The following is a 25,771-nucleotide window of genomic DNA, read 5'->3' as shown; positions in this document are numbered from 1 at the left end:
AACGCATTACGACGTCATCTGCAGATGTACTGCATGTCCAGGTTTTGGATAAAATATGCCTCGAATCGATGGGTGAGAATATTGGTCCTCTTTGGGAAGCACCTCTAGCTGCAGATTACACAGTACTGAGCCTCAGTTGAAAGGCTGTGGAGAAAGGCATTGGGATTTACGTAAGTGGGAAGTTAAGAGGAGGTTTTAGGATCTTCATGTAATTGGACTAAATTTAAACTGACTGAAGAAGACCAGCAAGTAGTAAGAATGAGGTTGTACTGGAATTTGGGAGTAGAAAAAAACAGCAACAAGGCTTAGGATTTTGTGGAAGGGTTTTTGCTTTCCAGGCAGGTTTGTAGAGCTGCTGCATTTCAGACTTTTGTGGGGGAAGGTGTTCCTTTTGAAATTTCTATGCTTATTCCATTTTTGTTAGCTTGAGCTTATTGCTTATAACGTACTCTGTTGCTATCTTTAACCAAATATCAATAGTTTTTAAGAAGCATAACATTAGGTTTTAAAATATCACATGGCTATTAACAATCCTATTAGATTTTTGTTTGGTAATTTTCCTTAATAATTTATAACTGAGATTATAAATAACATCAAGAAAGAGCTGTTTGTTCCTGTACAGAACAACCTATTTGCTACGAAGCAAAAGAAACGTATACTATACAATGCAGAGAACATTTTAAGTATACTCTAAAGCTAGGTCTGCAGCCACAGCTGAATATGCACAGCATAGATACTTTGTATTGTGCTACAAAAAAGACCATATCATTTGGCTTCCAGGCATTTTTTTTCTATAATACAGTTTTGCATATTTTTAGAGTGCTCCACGTAATAGGTAATACGACTCCAAAGAGGATTTATACATCAGTGAACATTTTAAGCGTTTAAGACATGGATAATATGTCCAACATTTTAAAATATTAATAGTATGCTTTTAGGTGCGCATAGAGTGAATGACCTTCATATGGTGGTTTCGATAGTATCCTCAGAGAAAATCCTTTCTTACCATTAAAAAAGCAAGAGGAAAAAGCTGTTTTCAGATACGTGAACTTTGATTTCATCTTGGTTAGGAAAAACATTGTGCATAAACCTGAGGACAGTAGTCTACACCTACCATCATTTGGACTTTCAAATACGTCACTTGCCTGACATCTAATAGCTGTAGCTATTAAATGGCTTTGCCAAAAACTTCAAGGAAAGTGGTGTATTCAGTGACTGTTGTGCTTGTTGTGCCATAGCTAAGAGGTGGACCTGGTTTTGGTTAGAGCTCTCACCCATTTCTTGACTTGATGGTGCGTGGGCTGTGTTCTCTCTGCATGCTGAAGCGCAGTTCAGTGAGAGGCTCTCTCTGCCTGAGGACTAGACAGAGCTGCACAGAGCACCTTGCAAATTTCTGCAGCAAAATGCCCTAATACTTTACTGATCCCGTTATCTCTTCTCCTGCCATCCCCCTTTACAAGGACACAAACACATTTGCATGAACATGCTCTTAAAATTCCTTAAGGCAATTTCTCGTGTATGATAAGGATTGCTTTTACAGCAACATCCTTAAAAATGGAATAATCCTGTAAAGAAGGAAAGCAAATGGGGAGACATCTGCTTTGGCGGACAATAATAAAATGTACATGCAGTGACAATTATTTTTCACAGTCATTCTTCCAGATACCCCTCACAGTTATAGGTCAAAGTCCACCGATGTGAAGATCCTAAAACCTCCTCTTAAGGAGGTACATCTGCACTGCTGTCCAAAAAAATGTCAACAACCTAAAGGGACCACCCAGTCTGCATTACATTTGTTGCCCATCTGTATTGTTGGAAGGCACTTTGGGTCCCTTTTCAAAATATGAAGGTTATCCAGATTTCCAAGTACTTCTGTGCTCACATCATACATCATTTTCTATTGGGGTGCTATTGTTAATACAATACCCCTTGCTACTGATAGATGCAAATAATTTTTAATAGGCAAATATTGGTGGGTTTTTCATGCCACAAATATTTTTTGTGGGCAATATTTTTACCTCCTGTTACTCGTAAAATATCCCACAAAGTAATTGGCTTAATGCTTGCTTGCTAAATTTTTCTAGGGAGAAATTGAAATGGGGAGAGGAGAATGCAACAGGGCTGTGTTTAGCTTTGTTGATTCTGTATGACAGAAGAAAAATGGAGGTATGCAAACTGGAAAGCAGCATTTTATTCTGAGTCTTTTGCCCTATTGCATACTTTAATTATAAGTTATTACTTAAACTGAAGCCCACTTCCTCCTGGAGATGGTTTGGGAAATCACTGTTGCTCAGATTTTGTCATCCAGGAGCAAACATAATTTAGGTTTTAAAAAAGACAAGGAAAGAGGATCGCTAACTCTGATCAAAATTGCAGGCTGGATACCTTTCTCACAGAGAAGTTATGGCATCCCACGCTGCAGAATGGTTTTTCATGCTGGTCTTTTTAGGACATTTTTCCATGCTGCACCTGATAGCAGGCCCTTTTTAACAGCATGTAGATCAGACAGCTTCTAAGTTGAGTGAAGTATTCAGGATCCAAACATAAAAATGGAAGGCTTTTGAAAACCGAAGTTAAACTTCCAAGACACTTACAGCTGTGAGGTCAGACTTTCAGCTTATTTTAGATTAATAAATGCCATACAGTGTTTCTGTAACTCCGTCCTGTTGTTTTGCTCTCTTTCAGAGTTTCTTTGCAAGGAATGCCCAAGAGTTCACATTTTCATTGATCGAATTGAACTGAAGGACATTCCAGAAGAACAGATGTATATGAGAAGGTGGCTTCATGAACGTTTTGAAATAAAGGACAAGTGAGTAGCAATGTGCAGAACTTTCTGTTTCAAGAAGTTTGCGTTCTCCTTTTCCATTAATAGATATGCCTATGATTTCTGTGTTACCAGCAGTGCAAGCTATAGGGCTCTCGGAAGACAGGTGGTGTTGGTACTCCTGTGCATATTTTGTGTAATGCCTTTGTGATTAAAGCTTTTGCTGAGAAGGTTGGGATTCTGGGGTTTTAGGCCTTCCTTAGACTGAATAGCTGCAAAACCACGTTCTAGGCCAGACTCATCTGAATAGTTTCTATTTATATTCCTGAGTCTGAGCCATGTGCAGCCAGAAGCGTAAGATTCCCGAGGTAGGCAAGCAAGCAAAAAGGAGTTTGGTTCTAGCCTAGTCGTCAGTGTTAGGGTTATACCTACGAACCTTGGTTAGTCTTGGCCTAGTCTCTTTTGCCAAAATTGGTTATGCATCTTCTGTCAGAATGCATAAGAACTTCTGTAATCCACAGATCCCTACCTTCACTGGGGAGATCAGGTGAAGTACAAGTTTTATCTATCCAAGCCACCTTTGAGTCATGGCAGAAGTACCTGGCTCCCTCCAGCACCACCGGATAAGGTCACTAATGAGCACACCAACAGGACCTAGGGAACGAAAGTGAAGATGTGCCTGAATGTGGGATTTAAGTATTTGTTTGAGAGATGATGGCTTAATTTGCCATGTCTGAAGTCCAATTTAAGAGAGCTGAATATGTTTATTTTCTAAATCCCTGACTGCATGGTATGAGTTAGAAATTTGACAGGTTTTTCAGGTATGTTCTGCTTTAAAATTGTTCTGGCATTCCATGGAAGCAAATAAATGGATGAGTTTGACCTGTGATCTTTGAATCTATGTAAAAGTTAACATGCCTATCTGTGAACATGGCACTATTAGTAAAGTGACTTAGAGTTTAGGATCAGTAGGTAATTTTTCTTTTATTCCCTTCTGAGAGGCAAGAAAGTACAAATTTCATTTCATAGACAAGGAACTGATATGTAAAATAAAAGGCTGTCCAGCATCCCAAAAGTAGTCTTCTAGTGAAGACCAGCAAAACTGAACCATGATCATCTGTGTCTCATCATAGACTCCTGTTGACTGGTATACCCTTTCTGGGACCAAAGTAGTCTGTCATGCAAATTTAAAGCTGCTTAAAACAGAAATCTAGAATTGTCAAATCTATTTATTACTGTTTATCAAAAATAGAAAAATTGCTACTAAACCTATGTTGTCACATTTTACTCTAGCGTGATTGACTTCCAAAATATTTTAAGTCTTGTGAGCCCTGGTTATTTATTAGCTTATTTCACCAAGATACTTTACCTCCTACTTCAGTTTCTATTGATTAACTGTATGATATTTTATCTTACGATATTGCTTGGTACTCTGGTCTTATTTGCTAAATTCTAAATATGGAGGATAATTTTCAACCTTTATATCCAATGTTGAAATTATTCCCTAAGGAAAATCTGCTTATATTGCTCACAAGGGTTCAGATTGAGTACTCTGATGCATAACATCACTTTGAATGCATCATATTCTTAGAGCATGCTGGTTGATTAACCTTGCTACAGATGAGCTGCTACTTACTGTTAAATTGTTTTTTAAATAACGTGATTAAAAGTAGTTATTGGATGAAATAAAGTTCTTTAAAACTTCTTACTCTAATGCGTAAATTTGACGATCTACTTTTCTCCACTTACAGGTTACTAATAGAGTTTTATGATGCAAAGGATTCTAAAAGAAGAAATAAGTTCCCTGGAAAAAGTGTTCATTCCAAACTAAGCCTCAAGAAAACTTTGCCATCCTTGCTGTTTTTAGGTGGCCTGACTGCTAGTATGCTTCTGACAGAATCTGGAAGGAAACTTTATGTAAAAACATGGATATATGGGACTTTAATTGGCTGCCTGTGGGTTAGCATTAAACCATAAGCAGATGTTAGTCTCCAATCAGTGGGATGTGCTGTCTTTTCTTGCACATTGCACCAAACTTTTTCCTGAATTTATAGTAAAAAAAATAAAAAAGTGTAAATAAAGCCTTATTGATTGAACATTGGAAATAATAGAATTTGTGACTTAAGCCTCTGTGTGGTTGGTCTGGGGAAAATAAATCTAGTTTTTCAAATTTGCTACTGATTTTTGCTGGAATAATGGCAGATAAACTGAGTCATATGATAAATTGCTTTCCCCATGAACTAACATCCATCTCTATCTGCAGATTCGATGAAGTATGAGTTGTGCATAAGGGTGTCTTAAGTGGACCTGTGAATGTATTTACAGAGATTAATTTAGGTTATATATTTATTCCTCTGGTATTCATGTTGAATTTTCATTACTCTTTGGTGCATTGCAGCAGTCCAGTTGCACCTATCTCAGCTGTATCACAACTAAAATCAAAACTTGTTTTTCCTTTGGAATTTTGCTTTTCAGTTTTAGCTAAATACTGTGTTCTTGAAAAAAAGGGACTAGTAAGCTGGCAAATCATGAGATGTTCCCTGAAGCAGAATCAAACGTTCCTGAGAACTACCGTTCATGGGGAAGAAGCTCTGTTTATCTAGTGCATGATTTTTGATTATATTGCAGTATTAGCTGATTATTTTACATATGAAAAACATTAAATCTTACTGAGCAGATAGCTTATTTTGCGCACCCTGTATTTGTGCATAAAAGGAATGTATGCAGTATACTGAAATGTTAAGTTTTTATTTTGCAGCCTAACCAGACTGTAGCCTACCTTGTGTCTGCATTGTCTGTAGTGTGTCGGGAGTTTTGGCTGAGCTCACAGAACTGTAGCGTCCATGTGCCATAAGCAGCAGCGAACACTCAGAAGTTTCCTGTTACCTCACAATTTTCTGGAAGCAAACTGTGCCATTTGGGTAAAGCACAGTCTCACTACAGCTTCAGGAGTAGGGGTTATGGTAACGAGGAACCTTCAGGTAGCCCTGCAAAATCTGAAGCATGTGCCTTTTCCTACTAGTCTGATTTAGCCTGATGTTTCATAATCTGGCTATCGTCTCAGTGTTGTAATATCACACACCAGGTTTTCAAGTCATCCTAGGCGATGCAGACTTCGGGTGGATTGAAGTACGGGGGTTGAAGTATAGGACTTGCACTACTGTAGTAGCAAAAGAAATGCATATCTTTTCAGTATTTCACCTGCTTGAAAATATACTTTAAAAAGCAAAATCAACAAACCCTTACTACCAGAAAGTCTGTGATTCACATGGCTGATATTTTTGTTGGGGAAATGCCATTTCCTGATATCAAGGGAATAGTCTATATGTACAGTGATGGGGTAGGAAAGAGGATGTATTTTAGCTTCTTCCATTAAGAAAATCAGACTCCCTGTATGAAAGAAATAGAGAATATTTTTATATCACACTTGCAAGCTTTAAATGTGCATCTCTTTTTAGCTTCAGTATGATTTGTCTTGCATTAAAGCCCATCATGAATTAAAATATGTCTCTTAAAATTATAACAGTTTTTCAGATTCCATCATTGCCAATTAATTGGAGATACTGCTTTTTCTGTGGATTTTGTTGTGGTTTTTCTTATTAGAATAGTTCCACCTTAAAATCATTCGGTACAACTTTCAGGTTGCAGTTCTGTGTCCTTCCATAATGGATTTTGTCACTGGAGTTATTTATATCAGTGATTGATTCAGGATATGTTGATGAACTGTTTTAAAAACAATGACTGGGAACAATGTTGAAAAACAGTATTGTTATGAGGCTGTGAAACCAGAAAAAAAAGCCATTTTATGTAACAGCCAAATGTGCTCACATATAGTTCTTCCTATTCTCAGCTGACTGTTTCCAGTGGGTATAACCAGAAGGCAGTGTTTCTGTGTTAGTTTGATTTTGAATCATGGAATGAAATTTTACTCTGACATGATTACATTTCTTTGTAACAGCTAAGAATAACATTTAATTACACATCAAAAATAAATGCAAACAGCTTAACTCATTTGTAGAAAAAGAAATGCTGTTTTGGAGAGCCTAATTACCACAAACTATTGGACCTCCCTTGCTGTTTAATTACCAGGAATATAATTGACGCAGTGCAACAAACAGGATGTTTATTTTGAACGTTACTCTCTATGTTACTCTTAATTTTTTTTTCCTTGCAATTAATTTATAAATTTTTGAAACTGTAATTTGCTGATGTGTTTGGCGTTGGGAGTATCACATGCTATTTCTAAATATGCACTGATATTAACTTGAAATATTTCTTCATTAAAATAAGAAGAGCCAATGCTCATTCAACTTTTCTGTCGTGTCTACTTGTTCTTTTTTTTTTGTTGTTCATTTTTTTTTCTGCATTTGTATGTTTGTAACTTGGGTTAACAGGAACCCTTCACAAAAGAAATGCTGTGTGTGTGGTTTTAGGTCCTTGATGGAAGGGTTCATATGAGAAGGAGTCAATGAAAAGAAAACAACTTTGTCCTAAAATGTGTTAGAATCGATTTGTGCTTTAGGTTCTAACCCAACTAACATGCAGCCAGCTGGAGTGGACTAGCTTTTTCACCTGCACCAGTTGTTCCTTATTAATAATGGTTGTTAAGGTGCAGTACCACAGTGCTGAACAGGAATCCAGCAGGCTCTGCTGCAATAGGTCTTGTATAGATAACGCTGGCAGGCAGCATGACCAGGCTGGGCAGAAGCAAGGGATGGGAAGAGGTATTGCAAACAAATACATGAAGTGTATCTCACTAGCAAATGCCATGTAAGTTTTAGTGATGAATTAAACCTGAGGAGCGAAGTACATTCTCAAAAATGTATTATTTTTCCAGCTCTATCAGTGCACCTAATAAAAGAGATTTCACTCCACACAAGTATTTTCTTATGCATCAACCATATGTAAACATTTTATATTCAGCAACACACACCACCATGCACTGGTTCCAGGGTTTTGTACTTGGGGAACTTTTGTACTATTGTGAAAGGGATTGGGCTAATAAGGAAGCATTAACTTAAATAATGGAGAACATAAAAAGTAAAGTGAGACAGAAAACTAAGGCAGTGATTGATGCTATGATGAATAAATGAATGAGTAGGACACGTGAGGGGAAGATCAATTGGGAAAGAAGAGGAAGGTCAGTCAAAATCAGAAATTTCTCCAAAGCTCTGTGCTCGGTCTTGGCTTTGTAGCTGCTCTAAACCACTGCAGTCTTTTGCTAACTCATCTGAAGCATTTTTGTAGTGAAATACTTGGCTTTTCTCCATTCAGTAGAATGTAGCATACCTGTAAAAACTGTTGGCAGCAGCATATTCTTAGTACTTAAAAGTTGGCCTCTGATTATTTTGGCATTTTAGAGTGCATAGACTATATACTCACCTTGAGGAGGAGAAAGATATCTATTTTAGGATTGGATAATGAAGGGGAACAGGAGGAGGTTTGGGATTTTGGGCTTAGTGTTGCTAAAAATGAGAGACTTCTCCCTTCTCCAACCCCCAAATAAAAAACCCTTTTAATGGCACAAATTTCAGGTCAACCATACTCAGAAAGGCAATGGAAAAACAGTTAAGGGGTTCAAGATCTTGTCACCTTCTTTATAAAGTCTTTATAAAGGCTTTTCCTTTGTAAATAAGGATAACAGCGGTTAGGTCTAGGTCACTTTTTAGCAAATTGGCTCTGATGACAGGGCTCGGAGTGAACACAGTGGGGTTTCTCTTGTCCTCTCTCTTTTCATGTCCTTGTCTGTCTCATCAATTTGCAGCTCTGTGGTCCCAGTGAAGCTCTGTAGCATGTTATAGAATTTGCTAAGCATAAGAGAAAAAAATAAAAATATTATTTTAAGTTTGTATAATGGCAAAAGTCATGCAGCTGAAACAAAATATGTAGCAATCCAGAGAAGGAAAAGCAGCAATAACCTAATGCAACAAGATTAGAAACATCAGCTCCAATCAGGCAAAATCACATGTGATTGATTCCAGGGAATATCTGTTTTCCATGTGGGGACAAATTTCCCTGTCTGCATGGCAAATGTTTCTCCTACCAGTCCTCTTTCAGTCCCAGGTCTGTGCCTCCACCCTTGATTGACTGGTCTACTGTTTACCTGATGAGGAGTCCTTCATCACCAGAGCCTGATTTTTCAGACACTGCTGTGAATCTCAGGTTTCCTCCATTCTCCTCCCTGACCCAAAGTATTTTTGTATTTGTATTCAGCTCGATAAACTGCTAATGGTTCAGTAATTATATACCAGTACAGGCGCTTACCTCCTTCAAGCTACATTCTCCTTTTGAGGACTGGCATTGGGTGAGCAAAGCCTCTCTCCGTGCTTGTGATGAGGCTGAGATCTGTAGCTAGTGGACTAGGACAGATTTTGCTGTTGAGGGAGGTTATTTGTAGCTCTGCATTGGATGTGCTGGATGGGTTTCTCCTCCACCTCCACTGGAATGTGCTCTTCCATTGACAGGCAGTCTGCATGGCCGTAAGTAAATACACAGACTAGAAGCTCCCTTTAAAAATGATGTTCCTGACACATATTTGTAATATGAAAACTTTGTTAGTTACGCTTGTACAAATCGTGTTTCACAGCCATTATGCTTCCCTTTTATCTTGTGTGGGAATTCAGCGTTTGAATGACATTTTGATGCCTCGTGTTTGTCTTCCCTGCATGACTAATTCAAACCAGAATAGCTCTAACCTGTTTGCCTCATTGGGAGACTAGCCCAAAGATAACACAGAGGAGACAGATGCTGAGAGGGAGAAGTTGCTGTTAGCTGGCTGGATTGTGGGGTGGCATCCCAAACTCCTGCTCCGAGCCACCAGGCCGCCCACAAGGCCTGTGTAGTAGAAGGGCCCCTGAAGTCCCAGTCCCATCACCACATGCCGAGACAGGAATCACCCAGAGCTGCCAAGACAAAGGGTACAGGAGAGAGGCATGTCCTAAAATCCAGCCCTCTCGCGAAAGTAAGGGTAAGTCAGTCACAGAAAACATTTATTTGCAAAGTATCCGGGACTGGTGCTCTCTCAATCCTCTCCTGGCCTGAGGGAGACCAGAGCCACAGTGCTTCCCCACCACCCCAAGTCCCTAGCGAGGCCATGGCAGGCCTCTTTAGGTTGCTCTGGCAAAGATCTAAAAAGAAGTCAAGGTCTGTAATGCTACCATAACTGTAAATGGTGACTAAGGCACGTGGAGCTGTCATTCAAATGCTGCTCTGGGGTGTTTTCGTAACCCAAAAATGAACAGCCCAAGGGGCAAGTTGGAACCAAAGATTTTCCCTAAGCATGGTAGTGGCTGTATCCTCACGGTTGTGGTTACAAAATGAGGAAAAGGGGAAGGGTTCTTCTCCAACGTGCTGTTCGTGTCTGAACGTGAACCAGCAGTGTGCCCAGGTGGCCAAGAAGGCCCATGGCATCCTGGCCTGCACTAGAAACGGTGTGGCCAGCAAGACGGGGGAAAGGATTGTCCCCTCCTACATGGCACTGGTGAGGCCACACCTCAAGTACTGTGTTCAGTTTGAGGCCCCTCACTGCAAAAAGGACATTGAGTTGCTCAAATGTGTGCAGAGAAGAGCAAGGAAGGTGGTGAAGGGACTAGAAAACAAGAGTTATGAAGAGCGACTGAGGGAAATTGGAGATGTTTAGTCTGGAGAAGAAGAGGCTGATGGGAGACCTCACTGCTCCCTACAACTACCTGAAAGGTTGCAGTGAGGACGGTGTTGGTCTCTTTTCTCAGGTAGCAAGTGATAGGGCCCAAGGAAAAGGTCTGAAGTTGCACCAGGGGAGGCTTAGATTGGCTATTAGGAAAAAATTCTTCACAGAGAGGGTGGTCAAGCACTGGAACAGGCTGCCCAGGGAGTGGTGGAGTCCCCACCCCTGGAGGTATTTAAGAGACATGTGGATGTGGCACTAAGGGACATGGTTTAGTGACAGGACACTAAAGGTAGGTCAGGTAGATCAACCTGTAGGTCAGGGTGATGGTTGAACCTGGTGATCTTGAAGGTCTTTTCCAACCTAGATGATTCTGCAATTCTGTCATTTTTGAAGCACCTTTGTTTAGAACGAGCCTGGCACCTCAAGGGCACCAGCAAATGCCACCTTGTCACTGGTACGCCTGCTTTGGTCCCATACTCGCTGCACCAAGCCCCTCCTCCCCACCCCATCTTCTTTAGAGACTCCCATGAAGGCTGAAATTGCCAAAGTGATTTTGCATTTCTGGATGCAGTGAGCCTCTGACCGTGTGCAGCTGTGCAGCTATTTCATCCAGTTGGGACCACAGGGGAAACTGAGCGAGGGAAAAACTAATTTGCATTTGGCCAAGATGTGGGAGTTAATGTTAATGATCTCAAAAAGAATCAAGTGCTGTTCAACATCATTAGGCACAAATAAAAGAATATGCAGACTTCCAAGACTGAAACCTGAAGTTCAGGTATTAAATTAAATTACTTTTCATGCTGCATGCTTAATACAGCCTGGTTAAATTTTTTCACTTACACTTTAGCAGACATTGACATCTCTTATAACATTGCATTTTTAGTAGAAACTTTATTGGCATTGCCCTTATATTAGTTTGCACTCAGGTCTTTTAAAGTCCCATTTGATGAACAGAATATAAAAACGTACCTCTCCTCCATATAATCTATAATAATTTTTGGCTTCTATAGACTAAGAAATCTTCACTTCCTGTCACATGAGGTATATGAAAAAGTTGTTTTGACATCAAAGTGCTTTAATAAATTCCCCTTGACCACAAAGAGTTGCATTACTGTGGTCATATACTGATAAAAGTTGAAAAGACATTTTTAAAAGATATGTTTATTATTTTGTTTTGTTTTGTTTTGTTCTGTTTTTCTTTTACAAGGAGGGAAGATAATTTAAAATGCAGAATTATTTCTTTCGGAAACCACACAGATGTAGATAGGACACAACTGCAGTCATAGGCCTACCTGCTCTTCTAACAGAAGAGAAATAAATACAGGTGGATGACATAATCTACATTGCTGTTTAACAAGACAGAAAAGTAAAAATTGCTGAAGAAACTGTGTTTCTATTGCCCAGAAAATGACTGGTATTCGAAACAGCTGACAAAATAATTTTGCATAACAAGTAGTCCTACCGCCAGTACAGGATGTGTTATTGTTTTCTGTGTTTAAATAGTAATAAGAGATTTTGTATACGTATCCTGATACTGTCAGTTGTATTCCTGTCCTGTGACAGGAATGCAAGAGATGCAAAGAGTCGCAATATTTAAAAAACATCCTCTTCTGCACCGCCAGGCTGGAAATTTTAAGTGCCTGTTTTTGCTTGCTTGTCCTCGGCAGCCTCCCGAAAAGCTGCCAGGTGCTTTCGGAGCAGGCGTAGAGCGAGCAGATGTTCTTGGCAGCGCCACGCCTGTGAAAGAGGAGGTGCCGGCAGGGACACGTGCTGTTACTGAGAATGCCGGTCGAGGTGACACAAGCGAAGTGGCCCACCAAGAAGGTGGGAAGTGGATGCTGAAGCCAAGTGGTGGGACCATGGCCACGGTGAGCTGACAGCGTGCCCCTCCGAGCAGAGGGGACTTCAGAGCTAGCGGCGGGTGTCAACAGCACAACCATGTTCTTCCACACACAGTTATGGCTTCTGTCTCCCTTCTTCCTTGGAAGACTGACTTAAAACTAAGCCTGGTTTGTGGAAGAATTGAGCACCTGAATGTGCTGTAGAAGGCAATAGAAACATACCAAGTGCAGCTACAGCAATAGAGAGGTCTCCTGGTAGAGCAAATGTCTTCATGTACTTCATGCTCTGATCGGGAAATGCTCTAGGCTCTGGTCTTCTGTTTGTAACATGATGGCAACGCCCCTCCTTACATTTCCTTACATTTCAAGGGTGTTCTATGAACACTTTTATTTTTGTTTTGCAAAGTTTTGGAGCATTTTTATCGAATTTACCATGACGGCATCAGGAGGAAATGTATAATTCTGTCATCATAACCAGGTTTGTTTAATGTGCATTCGGTAAGGTATGGTCAGGCCTTCTGAGTGAGAACAGCTCAACTGTTCCTGAGCGAGCTCAGGAAAGCATGCACAGCAAGGCTGAAATGAGATCCCTCGCATCCTTCCCCTGTGCGCAGTTTCCCAGTTGCCTTGCCAGACTCTGCTCTTCACCTTCCCTTGGTCTTCTGCTCCGATTTCCCTGCCTCCCTGCACTTCTGCCTCTCCCAGTGCTCACTTTGTCTGCTCCAAGTCTGCCTTTCCAAATTATCTCCTCCTCCTGGACTTCTCATCTCCTCTGAGTTCAGTTCAGCTGACGTCTTCATGTAGCCTGGATACAAGCAGGTTAAAAATAGTTTATAAAAAAAGTCACCATGCTTTCAACTCCAAATATCTGGACTTAGACCTGCTCTGGCCTGAAGCAGTGAGGAATTGTAATAGCTAGGGAAGTCCTGGTCCTGCGGCCCCAGCCCTGGAGCGTGTCCCATGCTAACGAACTCACCGGAGAATGAACCCCGCAAGCTCTCGCAGGCTCTGCCGAGCATGTGTGAACGACAGCTGCTTTGGTTTTCTTCCAAAGCCATGAGAGTTGGCCAAATTGGGACAGACTTTTCGCCGAGATTACAGAAAGTCCATCTCAGCAGTAAGGTTACTTCTTTGTCCCGTTCCAAGTCCTCCTTCCAACAAAAAGCTCACAACAGCTTTTCAAAGAGGATTGCCAGAACCCTGGGAGGGGACTTGGGCTCTTGTTTGTTTTAAACCTGGCTATGATTAGGTAAAAGGACGCTTTCAGAAATGTTGAATTGTTTTGGATGAAAGCTTTGAAGGGAAATCAGCCTTCAACACATACCTGGCAAGGAAAGCTTTGATGTAAATATGTTCTGATTGGACAAAGGTATGTGCAGTAAGCCCAGGATGCAAAAGGCACGATGTGTTGGGCAGCCCTAACCACAGCTGGCATACCAGCCATGTATGTAACCTGCACCTTTCCCTGCCTCAGCCTCGAACTTTTCGGAAATGTGGACACAAGGATCGGTGTGGAATCAGTTGTGGTTTGGGTCAAGTCTGGCTTATTGTTTGGTTTCAGCTGGGTCCCTTCAGTGAGCCCATTTTGTTGCTGTACATAGCTGAGAGTCTCCTGTCTGGCACTTCGGTCACACGAGCCGGACCCCATAATGCACCAAGACAGCCTGGCCACATAAGTGAGGTTGTAAGGGTTTGTGTAAACCAAAGGACCAAAGCAGAGAGTAGCAAAGCCATGTACAGAACAACTAAGTAAGTGTTTCACTTCCTCATGTAGGTAAATCGTGTATTTTCTCCACTGGCTATTAATTTTTCCTGAGCACATCTTCATCTGTCCAGCACCACTGTGTTTCTAAAGCCACGCTCAGAACTGGTCCAGGTGAGGTCAGCAGGGCTACCACCAAGCTGCCTGCCTGGTGCTGCTGACTTCTGCCTGAAAATTTGGTCATTTCATTATAAAATGCCTTAGAAACAAGAGACATAAGGAAGGGGGGAAGAATGCACCCCGTAATTAAAAAGAAAAAGGTTTTCTGTCATTAAGCAGACATTTCTGCCGGACCCAGTTGCTTGGTCATGCAGCATGCCTGTACTGCATGTTCAGCAACAGGCACGTAGCTGGCACGTTCAGGCTCGTGGGGCTCCTTTTTGGGGTTTCAGCATCTTCCCCAGCTCCTAAAACAAGCAGTCGCAGCTGGAGTTTGCATCTTTATGCTGTGCGAGTAGGTCGTGAGAGGCGGTGCTGCAAGACCCCAGCGCCCTGCCAAGTCTCACGTCTCTCTGTTCTGGTTCAGAGAGGCCCTCTGACACCACCTGCGATCTGAGCGAGCCCACGGGGTCTGCAGAGGAGCAGAGCCAAGGGGCAGCTCCCTGCGAACAGCGAGGGTCTCGGTAGGCAGGCAGCAAGGACGAGCCGAGAGGCTCGTCCAGCGTTAGGACCGAATTTGTTCGCAACAGCAGCCGCTCGGTCAGCGTCTTGGATTAAACCCCAGGGCTTGGGCCCAGCTGACCCCTGCAGCTCTTATTCTGGCAAACCTCCTGCGCAGAAGGACTGGAAGAGATATTAACATTGATAAACCGAGGGGTGAGTGTTGTCAGGAGGTAGCTGTTACCCTGCAGAAAGCAGGCAGGGAGGCTGAGCACACTCGGGGCCATGGTGCTGCACCTCGCCTCTCGTGGGGTCTGCAGCACAGCAGCACGCAGACACACGGGGGGATGCACGTGTGTCTGAGCATGGTGACTGGTGGCTGCCCCTGTTTTTCCATGTTTTTCCAGACAGGTTTTCACCGCAGAGAAAAGCTCAGCGCTGACTCTGCGAGGTTTCTACCGGAGCTTCTCCCCTGGGCTGCGCACAGCGTGGTGGCTGCCCCGGGGTGGATGCTCCCACAGTGCTGGGGAGCGGGGCCTGGGGGCAGGCTTTGCCTGCTCTCTGCAGCAAATTTGGCTTTCCCACTGCAACATCAAGGTTCGTGTGGAAAACAAGGCCTGGACCCCCAGCACCACGCCGGGAGAGCACGAGTCCTGGGGGGACGGGGTTAACAGCCTGGGTAAGACTTTGACTACCCAGGCAGGGACTATAACGTAAAAAAGGTAAGGGAGTCAGGAGAGAAAATGGGGCTATAACGAAAATGGAGTGTGTTACGAGCGCTGCTGATGCCAGGCATAAATCTGTCGCTGCGGAATGGTTTTGGGAAGGGGAAGAGCGTGCTCACAGGGCCATGGCCCCGAAAGCAGCACAGAGCTAGCGTTTACCACCATCTCGTGGCGAACTGGAAGATACCAGCTCCTCGCCTTCTCCTCCGATGACCTGGAAGGGGAAGGGGCAGTGAGCTGATCCTCATGTTTTAGTGTCCTCCCAGCACAGGGGCACCCACCGAGCATCGTTAACAGGAGGGCGATGGGCAGCTGGGTGCCGTCCGTGCCCAGCCCGGAATGGGCCCGAAAAAGTCCCTCTGACAGAGCTGCACTCACCAGGCTCACAGGACTTTACAAAAAGAGATGAATTCCAGCCTGAAAAGAAAAAAAAAAAAAAAAAAACTGGGGCAAGCTCAAAGCACAGATTTGCAGCAGCAGACCGGGTTTGCAGCGAAAGAAAGGATGGAAATAGGTTCAGAAGACAGAATTGGAAGGGAGGGCAGAGGAGGAAGAGGGCTGCCCAAGCAGCAGGCAAGATTTATGATTTCCTACTGAAAATATGCGAAGCACTTTCTGAGCTGTGCTTTAGCTGTGTTCAGAGAGCAGCGACAGTAATACGCCTTAATGCCCTATGCATTATGTAGGAAACTCACTTAATGCACAGCGGAATAATTTCTACCCTGGAGCTTCATTCCAGCCCGATCATAAATCACGAAAGGTCTCCAGTGTGTGCCGCAGGGGTTAGCTAGCCGCAGTCTGAAGCAAACGGAGGGAGCTGAGCGAGCACAAGGGCGATGCAAGCCCAGTGGTGCCTTCTGAGTGCTCTCAGGGAGCAAAGTGGGTACCTAAGCCAACGCTCACCCTGTGAGCTGGGTGTTTTACACCTGCTTTACCCACACAGAGTCGTATCTTGGGTTTGATGTATTGACTCTCCTGTGCTCTACACGAGCAAACACCTTTTTTTCCTCCCAGTCTCCTACTTCACAGCAAAACCAAGGAGAGGAAGAGCGAGCCCTGTAGTCTGCCTTTCATCTCCTCTATCAAAAAAACGTGGCTTAGTCCTCCCATTATTTTGCGGGATCACTAGCGTGGGCTGTTCTGCCTCTGGATGCCATGCCAAGCTCCCTGCATTCCTCCTCTCCCTTCTTGGCTGTCCTGACTAGAAAGAAGGTGTCTGATTTTAAATCCGTGGGTGGTGATCAGCAGGCCTGGGAGCTACATCTGAGCAGACAAAGCATTTGGCTTCGCACTCGTCTCAGATAATTCGAGACATCCACGATATTCACAGCTACAGCTGACCTGGACTCCCTTGGAGGAGATAGAGGAGCCCAGACCCTCTTGCTCCTCCTTCCTGGGGGCTGTTAAAAATGATAGCTGAGCTGCCAAAGCGCCTCGCCCAGGCAACTGCAACGTGTGTGTGGTTTGGATTCAGTGTCTTGATGTCCTCACAGAGGGTATCCTGCCCTCCTCCCTTTTGGGGATGGGCTTGGGGAGAGATCTGCCCTTTTGGAGGGTCAGTTTTCTCGGCCTCTTTGTTTTCTTGACATCCAGCAGGTGTGGAGCTGCTTGTATTGCGCTGAGGAGAACAACAGAGGCTGTTATATTTAGCAACACTCCCATGAAAAAGATTGGTCTTGTTAGGCAATGTCTGATGTATTTCATCTAAATGCCACACTGTGATCCAGAAATTTCCATTGCCCAAGCAAACAAGCAGCCTGGGAAGCGTAATTATGTGCCTGTGTTTGGAAGGAATAACCTAAACCACGGTGAGGCTAAAGATACCAGAAGCTCTATTCCTGTCTTACTTTGGATACTTCTAGAATGCACTTTAGGGCGGTCAGTGGTGTGCTGGTGGGGTAACCAAGACACCCCCCAGGTCTCACCACCACTGCCAGAGCTGAAGGCCCCCAGCTTCTCCACAGCATTTGGGTTCAGCACGTCGTTCCCTTGGGGTTCAGGGCAGATTGCTCCCGTCCAGTCCTCAACAGACTTGCATTAAACCCTCAAATCACTGGACAGCTGTAAGTTTTATTTCTCCTCTCAGGCAAGATCACTCTCCCTGTGGTGTTAATGATCTCCTGAGCATTCCTGGTGTTTAAGTTTCCATGCCGAGCGGTGCGTGACGAGAGCGGAGCTGGATTGTATTACATGATATTAGCATTTCTCCAACTGATAAAATGAAATACCTGCAGTGGAGCCAGGCTGTCCGAGCATCCTGGTGGGTGCTCAGCAGCACAGCGCGCGCAGCTGTGCATATTTCTGTCTGTGCAGCCCACGGTCAAAGAAAACTGAGGACGAGCAAATGGAGGAATTTGTCTTGTCCCACGTTAGAGGACTGGGTGCTGCAGAGGTTTTTTTGCAGAGCGACTTGAGGCCTGTACTCTCAATGAGCTGTGGAAGGACAGACAAATGGAAAAAAATGCAATTGCCTCTCAAACACCGGACTGTTGTTACAGCTTTTGTATTAGCTAATACGCCTACTGCACCCTGTAACCTGCTCTGTCTCCCCGCTGCACCCTTATCTTTGGGATCTTACACGTGCTTTTACTGCGTACAGAGCACATAACTTACATTGCCAACAGCTCGGTTTATATCTGGTCGTTATTAAAAGCCGGGGGAAACAAATAAAAGACATTATTGGCTCTGAGAAGCTCTCTGCTCTGCAGGCAGTCAGATGAGATGACCTTGAGAGCTCCTCCATCGCTGGCTGCTGCAGCTATCGCTGCTGCTGAGAAAATGAGCCTGAACAAAATGAATTCAGCACACGATTTCATTACATTTTTTTTGCACTTGTTTTTATCTAAAAGCCTCCCACGCTCTCAGCTTTCAACTTTGTTTCTCTGCTGCTCAGTTGTCCTAGAGGTTTCTAGCCCCTTTGCTTTGTGTTGCCTTCCCTCTTTCTGTTTCCTCACCCTCCTTGTGGTTTCTGCATCACCGTTCTCCTAGCCAGACACACGGTGTATTCCTGTGTGTGCTCTGTTCTGGTACCCCAAACGTCCTTGCTGTATCTCTTGGTGTTACCCTGCACCTCCCCTCTGTACTGTTTTGCCTCCCTCCACTTTGGGTTACCTTTTTCCCCATCTGTTTTTGCCTCGTGCTTTAGTATTCTGGTTTATATATTGTTATTTGATATTTGGTCTGGTTCTTTTTTTTTTTTTTTTGGTTGGTTTGTTGGGTTGATTTTTTTGTTGTTGTTTTGGTTTTTTTTGCATGTAAAAATAACTTCATTTCTTTAATCTTCTCTGTTATGGTCTCACTATCACTTACACTCCATCAACTTCATTGATTTAAGTGGCATGAGAAAGAATAAGAGGATAGTAAAATGTGGAAGAGATCAGGACCCAGACAGTACAAAGCGGCAAAATGAGGAAAGGAAAGGAAAGCCTAAGATAATCATTAGGGCAGATGCAGGTCTTGCATAGGGCAAACTCTGCCATGGGTATGGATTTGCTACACCCAGGAGCAGCAGAGGACCCGCAGGCACTCCACAAAATCACCCGAGCTTTCCGGAGCCAAGCAGCTGTCAGTTTGCCTGCACGACTTTCCAGCTTCCTTGCTGAAGGACAGCGAGTACCTCCTCTAGCCACAGTCCCACAGTAGGCACTAGGAGTGAATTTGGGGCTGCAGATGCCAAGGGACGCTCCTGCTGTGCAACCTGCCTCCCTGTTCCCTTGTTCCCCAGCAGCCAGACAGCAAGCTCTTCTTTTTCCCATGTCTCTGGGCTGTGAAACCCAGTGAACATCTGCCCCTTTGTTCGGTGAATCTGCTGATGCATTTTTATTTTTTTATTTTTTTTTTTAAGACAGAGAAGTATTTGGACTGGGGAGATGATTTCTATTTATGAAAGCAGCACTCTCAGTCCAGTCCCTGGTGCGAGGCAGTTTGTACAGCACAGCAGCACCTCGCATCAGTTTTGTTTATTCCCTGGCTTGTACTCAGGTCAGCGGGACAGCCTCTTAATTGCCAGAATGTGCAGAAGAAAATGTGAGAGCAAAATTAAAGGACCAGACCTAATAACAAGGAGTGTTCAGGCCAGGCTGCCAGCTATCTCTGTCACCTTCCCGATGGCTGAACTCGCAGGGCTGGTAATGCTGCGAGCAGCGTGACGGCAAGGAGGGGAAGGCCTCCAAGCAGCAGTTCTTCCTGTGCAGTCATAAAAAGCTGCATCTAATCCATCTTTATTTAGTCGCAACGATTTAATATCCACAACACGTTCATCCTATATAATTCCCATTAGTTATGTTCAGAGCTCTTTATGTCTTCCCTTTCAAAGGCCCCAGGCCACAAGGACGAACGTACCCCCTCACTGTTTCCTCAGTTCCCATATACATAAGACCGTTCTTTTCTGGCTCCAGCTGAAGGACAATTCGACAAGTGCCCAAAGGTTCTCTCCCATGCACTAATTTAAAAATCAAAACAAAAAGCAAAAGAACAACGAAACAACAAAAAGAAGGACCATGCCCTGGATCTCGGACAGCCCCTGGATGCTGGGGAGATGCAGAATTACAGAATCACAGAATCATCTAGGTTGGAAGAGACCTCCAAGATCACCCAGTCCAACCTCTGACCTAACACTAACAAGACCTCCCCTAAACCATATCACTAAGCTCTACATCTAAACACCTCTTAAAGACCTCCAGGGATGGTGACTCAACCACCTCCCTGGGCAGCCCATTCCAATGCCTAACAACCCTTTCAGTAAAGAAGTTCTTCCTAACATCCAACCTAAACCTCCCCTGGCGCAACTTCAGCCCATTCCCCCTCGTCCTGTCACCAGGCACGTGGGAGAATAGACCAAGGCAGGGCTGTCTATAATAGACCAGGGCACAGCTGTCCCCAGTGGTGACAGGAATTAGTGGGGACCTCCCTGTGCACTTCACACTGCTCCTAACACACAGTCAGAATTGCTGTAAATGTTGAAATTGCTGAGAAAAAAAAATGAAATTGCTCTGCGCCTGGCTAAAGGGTTTAGGGAAAGTGGCTAAAATGTGGAAGTGTATTAAGTCACGTCTTTACAAATTGCATGATATTACAAATTTCTCAAAACAGCTGCACTAAAAGTTGTCTTGACAGCATTCCCAGTGAACATAGAGTAATTTTATTTATTTTACCTCGAGCAGATTATAACAGGCATACGAATATACTGTCTCTTAAATGGAATTGTCATCTCTTTCAGTGAAATAAATTACTCCTTTGCACTTTATAATGGATACATTTTTCATAGCAGGAATGTTTAAGACCTGATACCTCTTTCATTTTCCTAATGGACACAGGCAGGAGTATGGCTTCCTCGTGCTGCCCTGGGGACTCAATATTGACTTACATTTCGTTGTCCAGAGCTGTCAAGTCTGTAAGTGCTGGCTGAGCTGCGCCTTGCAGTTTTGCCTCAAGCTTTTCACCTGTCTCTGTGCACGTCCTTGCCATTTCCCTTCCCTCCATCAGCTGAAGCTACATCCCATGCCCTGGCCGGCAGTCCCCCAGCACCTCACTCCTGCAGCCCAGCAGCCTAGGTCCCTGGAGGCTGCCCATGGCCAAGTGTCTCAAGGAAGGTAATGTTTTCTCTTGTTTGCCTTTTTACAGAGGAAAAATATTACAAGATTTGCGTAGATTTGTGTAGAGGTGGCTCCCTGAGTCGCTTGGTGGGTCCCTCCATGCAGACCAACCCTTGGGAACTGACAGACCCTTGTTCTCCACCCTGCTCCATCGCAGCTCCTGCTGGGAGCCCGGCGATGTCCAGGCTGCAGAAGGCACGAGGCAGAGAAAGTGAAAAATGTGGACTGATGGGGGAAAAGCAGGTGTGAAGTGGAGAGAGGTGAGATAAGCCTAATGAAGAAAGATAGGAGGTTGGGATATGAGCTAGGGAGCCCAGAGAAGGAGGTAGGAAGAGTAGGATCCCGAACTGAGAGCAGGTTGTTAATGGGAGAGGGGTGCCTGGGGTTTACATACCAGTGTAATGAGATAGGATCTTATTAAAAGAAAGATGAGGTTGGAAGTATGTCTTCTTTAGTGCTTGTGTACAGCCCACCCCAGGTATATTTGCAGTCCCTGGTGACAAGCAGTGTTCTCTCCTCACCTTGGTCTTTCCCTGAAGCCTGAGCAGGCCAGAATGAAAAGGTCCCAGCCCAGGACTCTTTTTGTGCTGTCTCGCTTTTCCTCCCTGGGTTCTGTTTTTTTCTAAGCTCAGTGCTGTTAGATGTTCCAGCTGCGGTGATTTTTATCACTCTCCTATCAGGCAGGAAGCCCGATGCTCCATCAGCCTTTCAACTGTGGACTGTTTGATCAGGTGCACAGAGGTAGCAGAGAGGATTCAAATAACGCTCCATCCATACAATAGCTATTGTTTCCTCTATCTCCCGACTCCAGAGCTAGAAAAGAAAGATGTTGTTTCCCATCTTTGCTTCTGAAAGCCAGGGTTTTCAAACAGCATTTTGATCTGACTTCCACTGACTGCCACGGCAGTGGGTTCCCAGCTTGCGCACAAAGGGCATTCGCCCTCCCTCTCCTACATACTTCATTAAGCTTCAGGGCCTAACTCATTGCTGTTGCTCGTTTCAAGTTGTGAAACACCACTGCTGCCAGGTTTATAATGCCTCCGTGCAATTTTTGGAAACGAAAAAGTTCCCAATGTTTTTGAAAACTTTGTTAAAGTTTCGTTCCTGCTTCCCAAAGCAACGTGTAAATCATAGAGAAATAGGCCTCTGGTATTAATTTCCTAATCAATCACTTATACCAAGAAAACCATCTCTCAGTCACGTCAACATGACTTAAAGTATGTCTCCAGAAACCAAAGCACTGACCATGAGAGCAATGGGCATGACAGCAATGGACAAGGAGAGAAAGCGGGCAGATAAGCCCAGTGGTCTTGATTTAAAAGCTGTGTGGATGTGAGATGTCTGCATTTGATTACTTTAAAGAAACCCATTCCTCTCATCTCCTCTCCCCTTTGCTCAGCCTATGGCAAGGGAGAAAATTCATCCCTGCTGTTAGCCAACTGAAGTCATCCTGATCTCGCTGTTTTTAATGCTCACTGCTGTGCTTTTTGTATTTATATGAAGAAATAGCAAAAAGAAAGAAAGAAAAAAAAAGGACGGAGAGAAAAATTAGGCAGAGTTACAATAACAAGTGAGATACCAAGCGAAGATTAAAGCAAGACACAAAAAGTTACAGCTCAGCATGGGGTCAAACACAGAAAAGCAGCATTTTATCTTTAACTCTCCTCTTCCCTCTGTCTATACATTGTCTCATTAGGCAGTTTGTAATGAGCTTGACATCTCACAAAGGTTTGATACACTTTAAATCTTAAAAATGGAAAATGGAGGAGAGATGAAAGTTTGCTTTTAAATAAGGCGGATATACTTCATGCACAACACATGAATTCCAACTAACACTGATGTGTTTGTGTAAAATACAGACACGCTCCTGGGATCTGAGACCTCAGCTGGGATTCTTCCCCCAATAAGTCAGTGTTAATATCGCTGGACTTCACAGCTGTGTGCCTTTTTTCTTGTTTTATTTTTATTTTTTTCTTTATTGAATTACTGCCAATGATGGCCTGTCCTGTGGCACAACTTGAGCAGGAAAGTTGTCCTCCTCTCGTGGTGGGTAGCTGTAGGAAGCACATGAGTAAGGGGCTCCCAATTCCTGGACCTCTGCTTTAATATTGCATTCCCCTCATATAAAATTCCCTTTTTCGCAGTATCATCTCACCCTTTCATGAGTTTCTCAAAGAAAAGCAGATACTTCTCCTCTCTGTGAGAAGCTCAGTGCATGACAGGGCACACCACAAGGAGCAAACTGAAGCTGGTGTGGAAGGGACACTCGCTTTCTGCTCCTGCTCTTGGTGAGACGAATACTAAGCGCTAAAATTTGCCAAGGCTTTGCTTATTCATCCCTGTTTTATATATGTGTGTGTGTGTGTATTTGTGTATATGTGTTCTTGCTTGCAGTTATGTGTGTTCGTGTATGTGTTTGTGCTTGTAGGTGCACACACGTATATAGGTAATGCTTTAAAATCAATAAGGCTACCATCCCATTGAATCTTCCGAAGTTAGGGGCAGAGAAAGAGTAATTTTCAGAATTGTAACTTCACATTGACACATCTAAATCTTGTCTATGTTCTCTTTTTGTCTGGACATGAATCTCAATTTCTTAGTATCCAAGGTATTTATTTTACATGGTAACACTGCATGGGGCTAAAGCCAGGGATAGAAGTGAATTTTTCTCTCATCTCCCTGACACATTTTTTTTTTTTAAAGAAGAATAAATTGAACAGGTTAACTGACAATGGAAAATGGCAAAGTTTCAGGGACCCATTACGTTAATGAATAATGGCTAGTAATAAATAGTACATTTTGTCTTCCTCTCTCTAGTATCATCATCATTTACTCTTCCAACTGCAAAGTATTCTCACTACGGTCATGAAGAGCCTTGCCAGCAATAAGGGCATGCTGTATGCACACTTGGGGATATCTGCTGTATGGACTGCAGTACAATACAGAGATATCCATGTAAACCTCAGTTTCAGAAGTAACCAGTTACAATAACTCTGTGTCCCATGGTTGCAAAGCTCATGTAATAAGGAAGGTAAAACAGCAAGGTCGTGCTCACTGCTCGGTGTACGGTACCACTGCAATTGCTAGTGAAGGTGTTTGTAGCACAGCCCTGTTCTGCACAAGCACAGAGTAGCAGTCAGGGGCAGGCGTAAAACGAGGAGGCCATAGCTGGAGAGCTGCCACCTACATGCCAAACACTTCTGTTTTCTCCCTGAGGTAAAATTCCTGTGTTGTCTGGTTACAGCTGTGTTTGTGAGCTCAGCTAAGGACATCAGCCCTGATAAACGCATCAAAGCGGATCAAAGACAAGGCTCCAAATACGGATGTTGGTGGCAATACAGAGATAATAAAAGTAGATGTGTACCCAGCTTGTTGGAGAGGAAATACAGTCGTATAAACACGGCACTTGTCTTTGAACATAAGGTGGCCATCTAATCATTTAATAGACTTGCTTAGGAGAATGCCACCCTGCTGAGACATTTTAAAGATATTGGACGGCAGGTAGGATTTCTCCATGTGTGCCTCAATAAGTCTCCAAATACAATGAAACCCAATCCTCATTAAAGGTAGGTTACACAGAGCACTGAAGTTTTAGTCTTGTCAAAAAAAGATGGCTAAAAACTCCCTTTAAATAGAGAGCTGCTGCCCTTCTTCTATCCAGCAGCCCCAGGTGAATAACAATTGTGCCTTCCTAATACCCAGGCCTTTCTCTCACGTGGCTTCCTTTACCTAGAGATCTTGTGGAGCCTCTTCCTTTACCTGCCCATTTCACCCACCATCATCAGTGAGCAGGAGCAGGCTGCAGCCAGCATCCATCCAGCACAGGATTCCCCTCTACAGTGGCCAGCAACAGATGCACAGGAGCACAACGAGGACCATTGTAGGCTGAACTTTCTCCCAATACATCTTCTTGACCTTCAGCAAACACCAGTTTAGGAACTTCCTGAGGTGAGAATTTCATCCAAATCCCTGCATACCAATAGATATATTTTCCATTAACTCGTCTAATCACTTCTTGAATCCATTGGTACTTTTGGCCTCCACAAAATCTTTCACAATGTTATTATATACTCATGGACAAGTTTTGTTTGTTTTTAAACTTGCTGCTCAATCATTTTGTTGAGTGCTCTCTACTCCTTGTATTCCAAGAAACAGTGACTAATCATTCTTTTTTTAGCTTCTCCTCAATATTTGTCACTTCATTGGCCTGCAGAGCACCCGGATCCAGCAACTCCTCACGTCGCAGAACCTAGACGATTTAGTCCTTCCTCACAGTGTTCTTCTCTGCATCTTTCTCTGTTCTCCTACAGCTATTCTGTAGCAGGGTGGGTGGAACTAAACAGAGCATTCGGTAACCCAAGACACAGGGGCACAAAAACCAGGACAATGTGTTCCTGTTGGCCTATTTCTCCAGCCTGCCTAGGTCGCTCTGAATGGCACTCCTGCCCTTGAGTGCACCAGCTGGTTTGCACCACCCCACTTTGGTGTCATCTGTAAATCTGTTGGGAGTGCCTTCCTTCACCTCCTCCAGGTCATTGATGAAGATGTTAAAGAGGAGAGGCGTCAGGACAGACCCTTGGGGTGCCCCACTTGTCACTGACAAGTGGAGGTGGGGTCCAGGTGGAGGAGTACAAACCACCAGCCGCTACCTGCTGATCCCAACCATCCAGCCAGTGTCTTTCTGGACTAAAGGATCCTTAAAAATGTACATCTGAAGTCTTAGGAAAACGTCATAAGCAGAGGTTTGGCAATCTGTTTCTGTGACTGATCAGTATTGGTTCATGAAGGTCTGGGACTTTAGTTATGCTCGTTTTGATCATTATCACTGATGGAGGAA

At 43.7% G+C, this 25,771-nt stretch overlaps 1 protein-coding gene and 1 long non-coding RNA gene across 2 annotated transcripts in view; both read left to right on the top strand.

The window, feature by feature from the left end:
* AGPAT5 (1-acylglycerol-3-phosphate O-acyltransferase 5) overlaps positions 1-7,078 on the top strand; it is a 60,067-nt gene extending 52,989 nt beyond the window's left edge. The window contains exons 7-8 of the mRNA XM_080585451.1: positions 2,686-2,809; positions 4,516-7,078. Of these exons, the coding sequence (XP_080441577.1) occupies positions 2,686-2,809; positions 4,516-4,741 (350 nt within the window). The 3' untranslated portion in view covers positions 4,742-7,078. The remainder of the gene's footprint in view (positions 1-2,685; positions 2,810-4,515) is intronic.
* A 7,443-nt stretch (positions 7,079-14,521) lies between these two features.
* LOC308193311 lies at positions 14,522-25,546 on the top strand. The gene is made up of 3 exons (XR_013949537.1): positions 14,522-14,831; positions 24,668-24,882; positions 25,112-25,546. It is a non-coding gene; the product is annotated as an uncharacterized lncRNA (long non-coding RNA).
* Positions 25,547-25,771: the final 225 nt, after the last annotated feature.

Source organism: Anser brachyrhynchus (genome assembly GCF_964034855.1).
Source record: "Anser brachyrhynchus genome assembly, chromosome: 3".
Lineage (NCBI taxonomy): Eukaryota > Metazoa > Chordata > Aves > Anseriformes > Anatidae > Anser > Anser brachyrhynchus.
The sequence above is the reverse complement of the archived record's forward strand: the minus strand, read 5'-3'. Positions and strand labels throughout refer to the sequence as shown.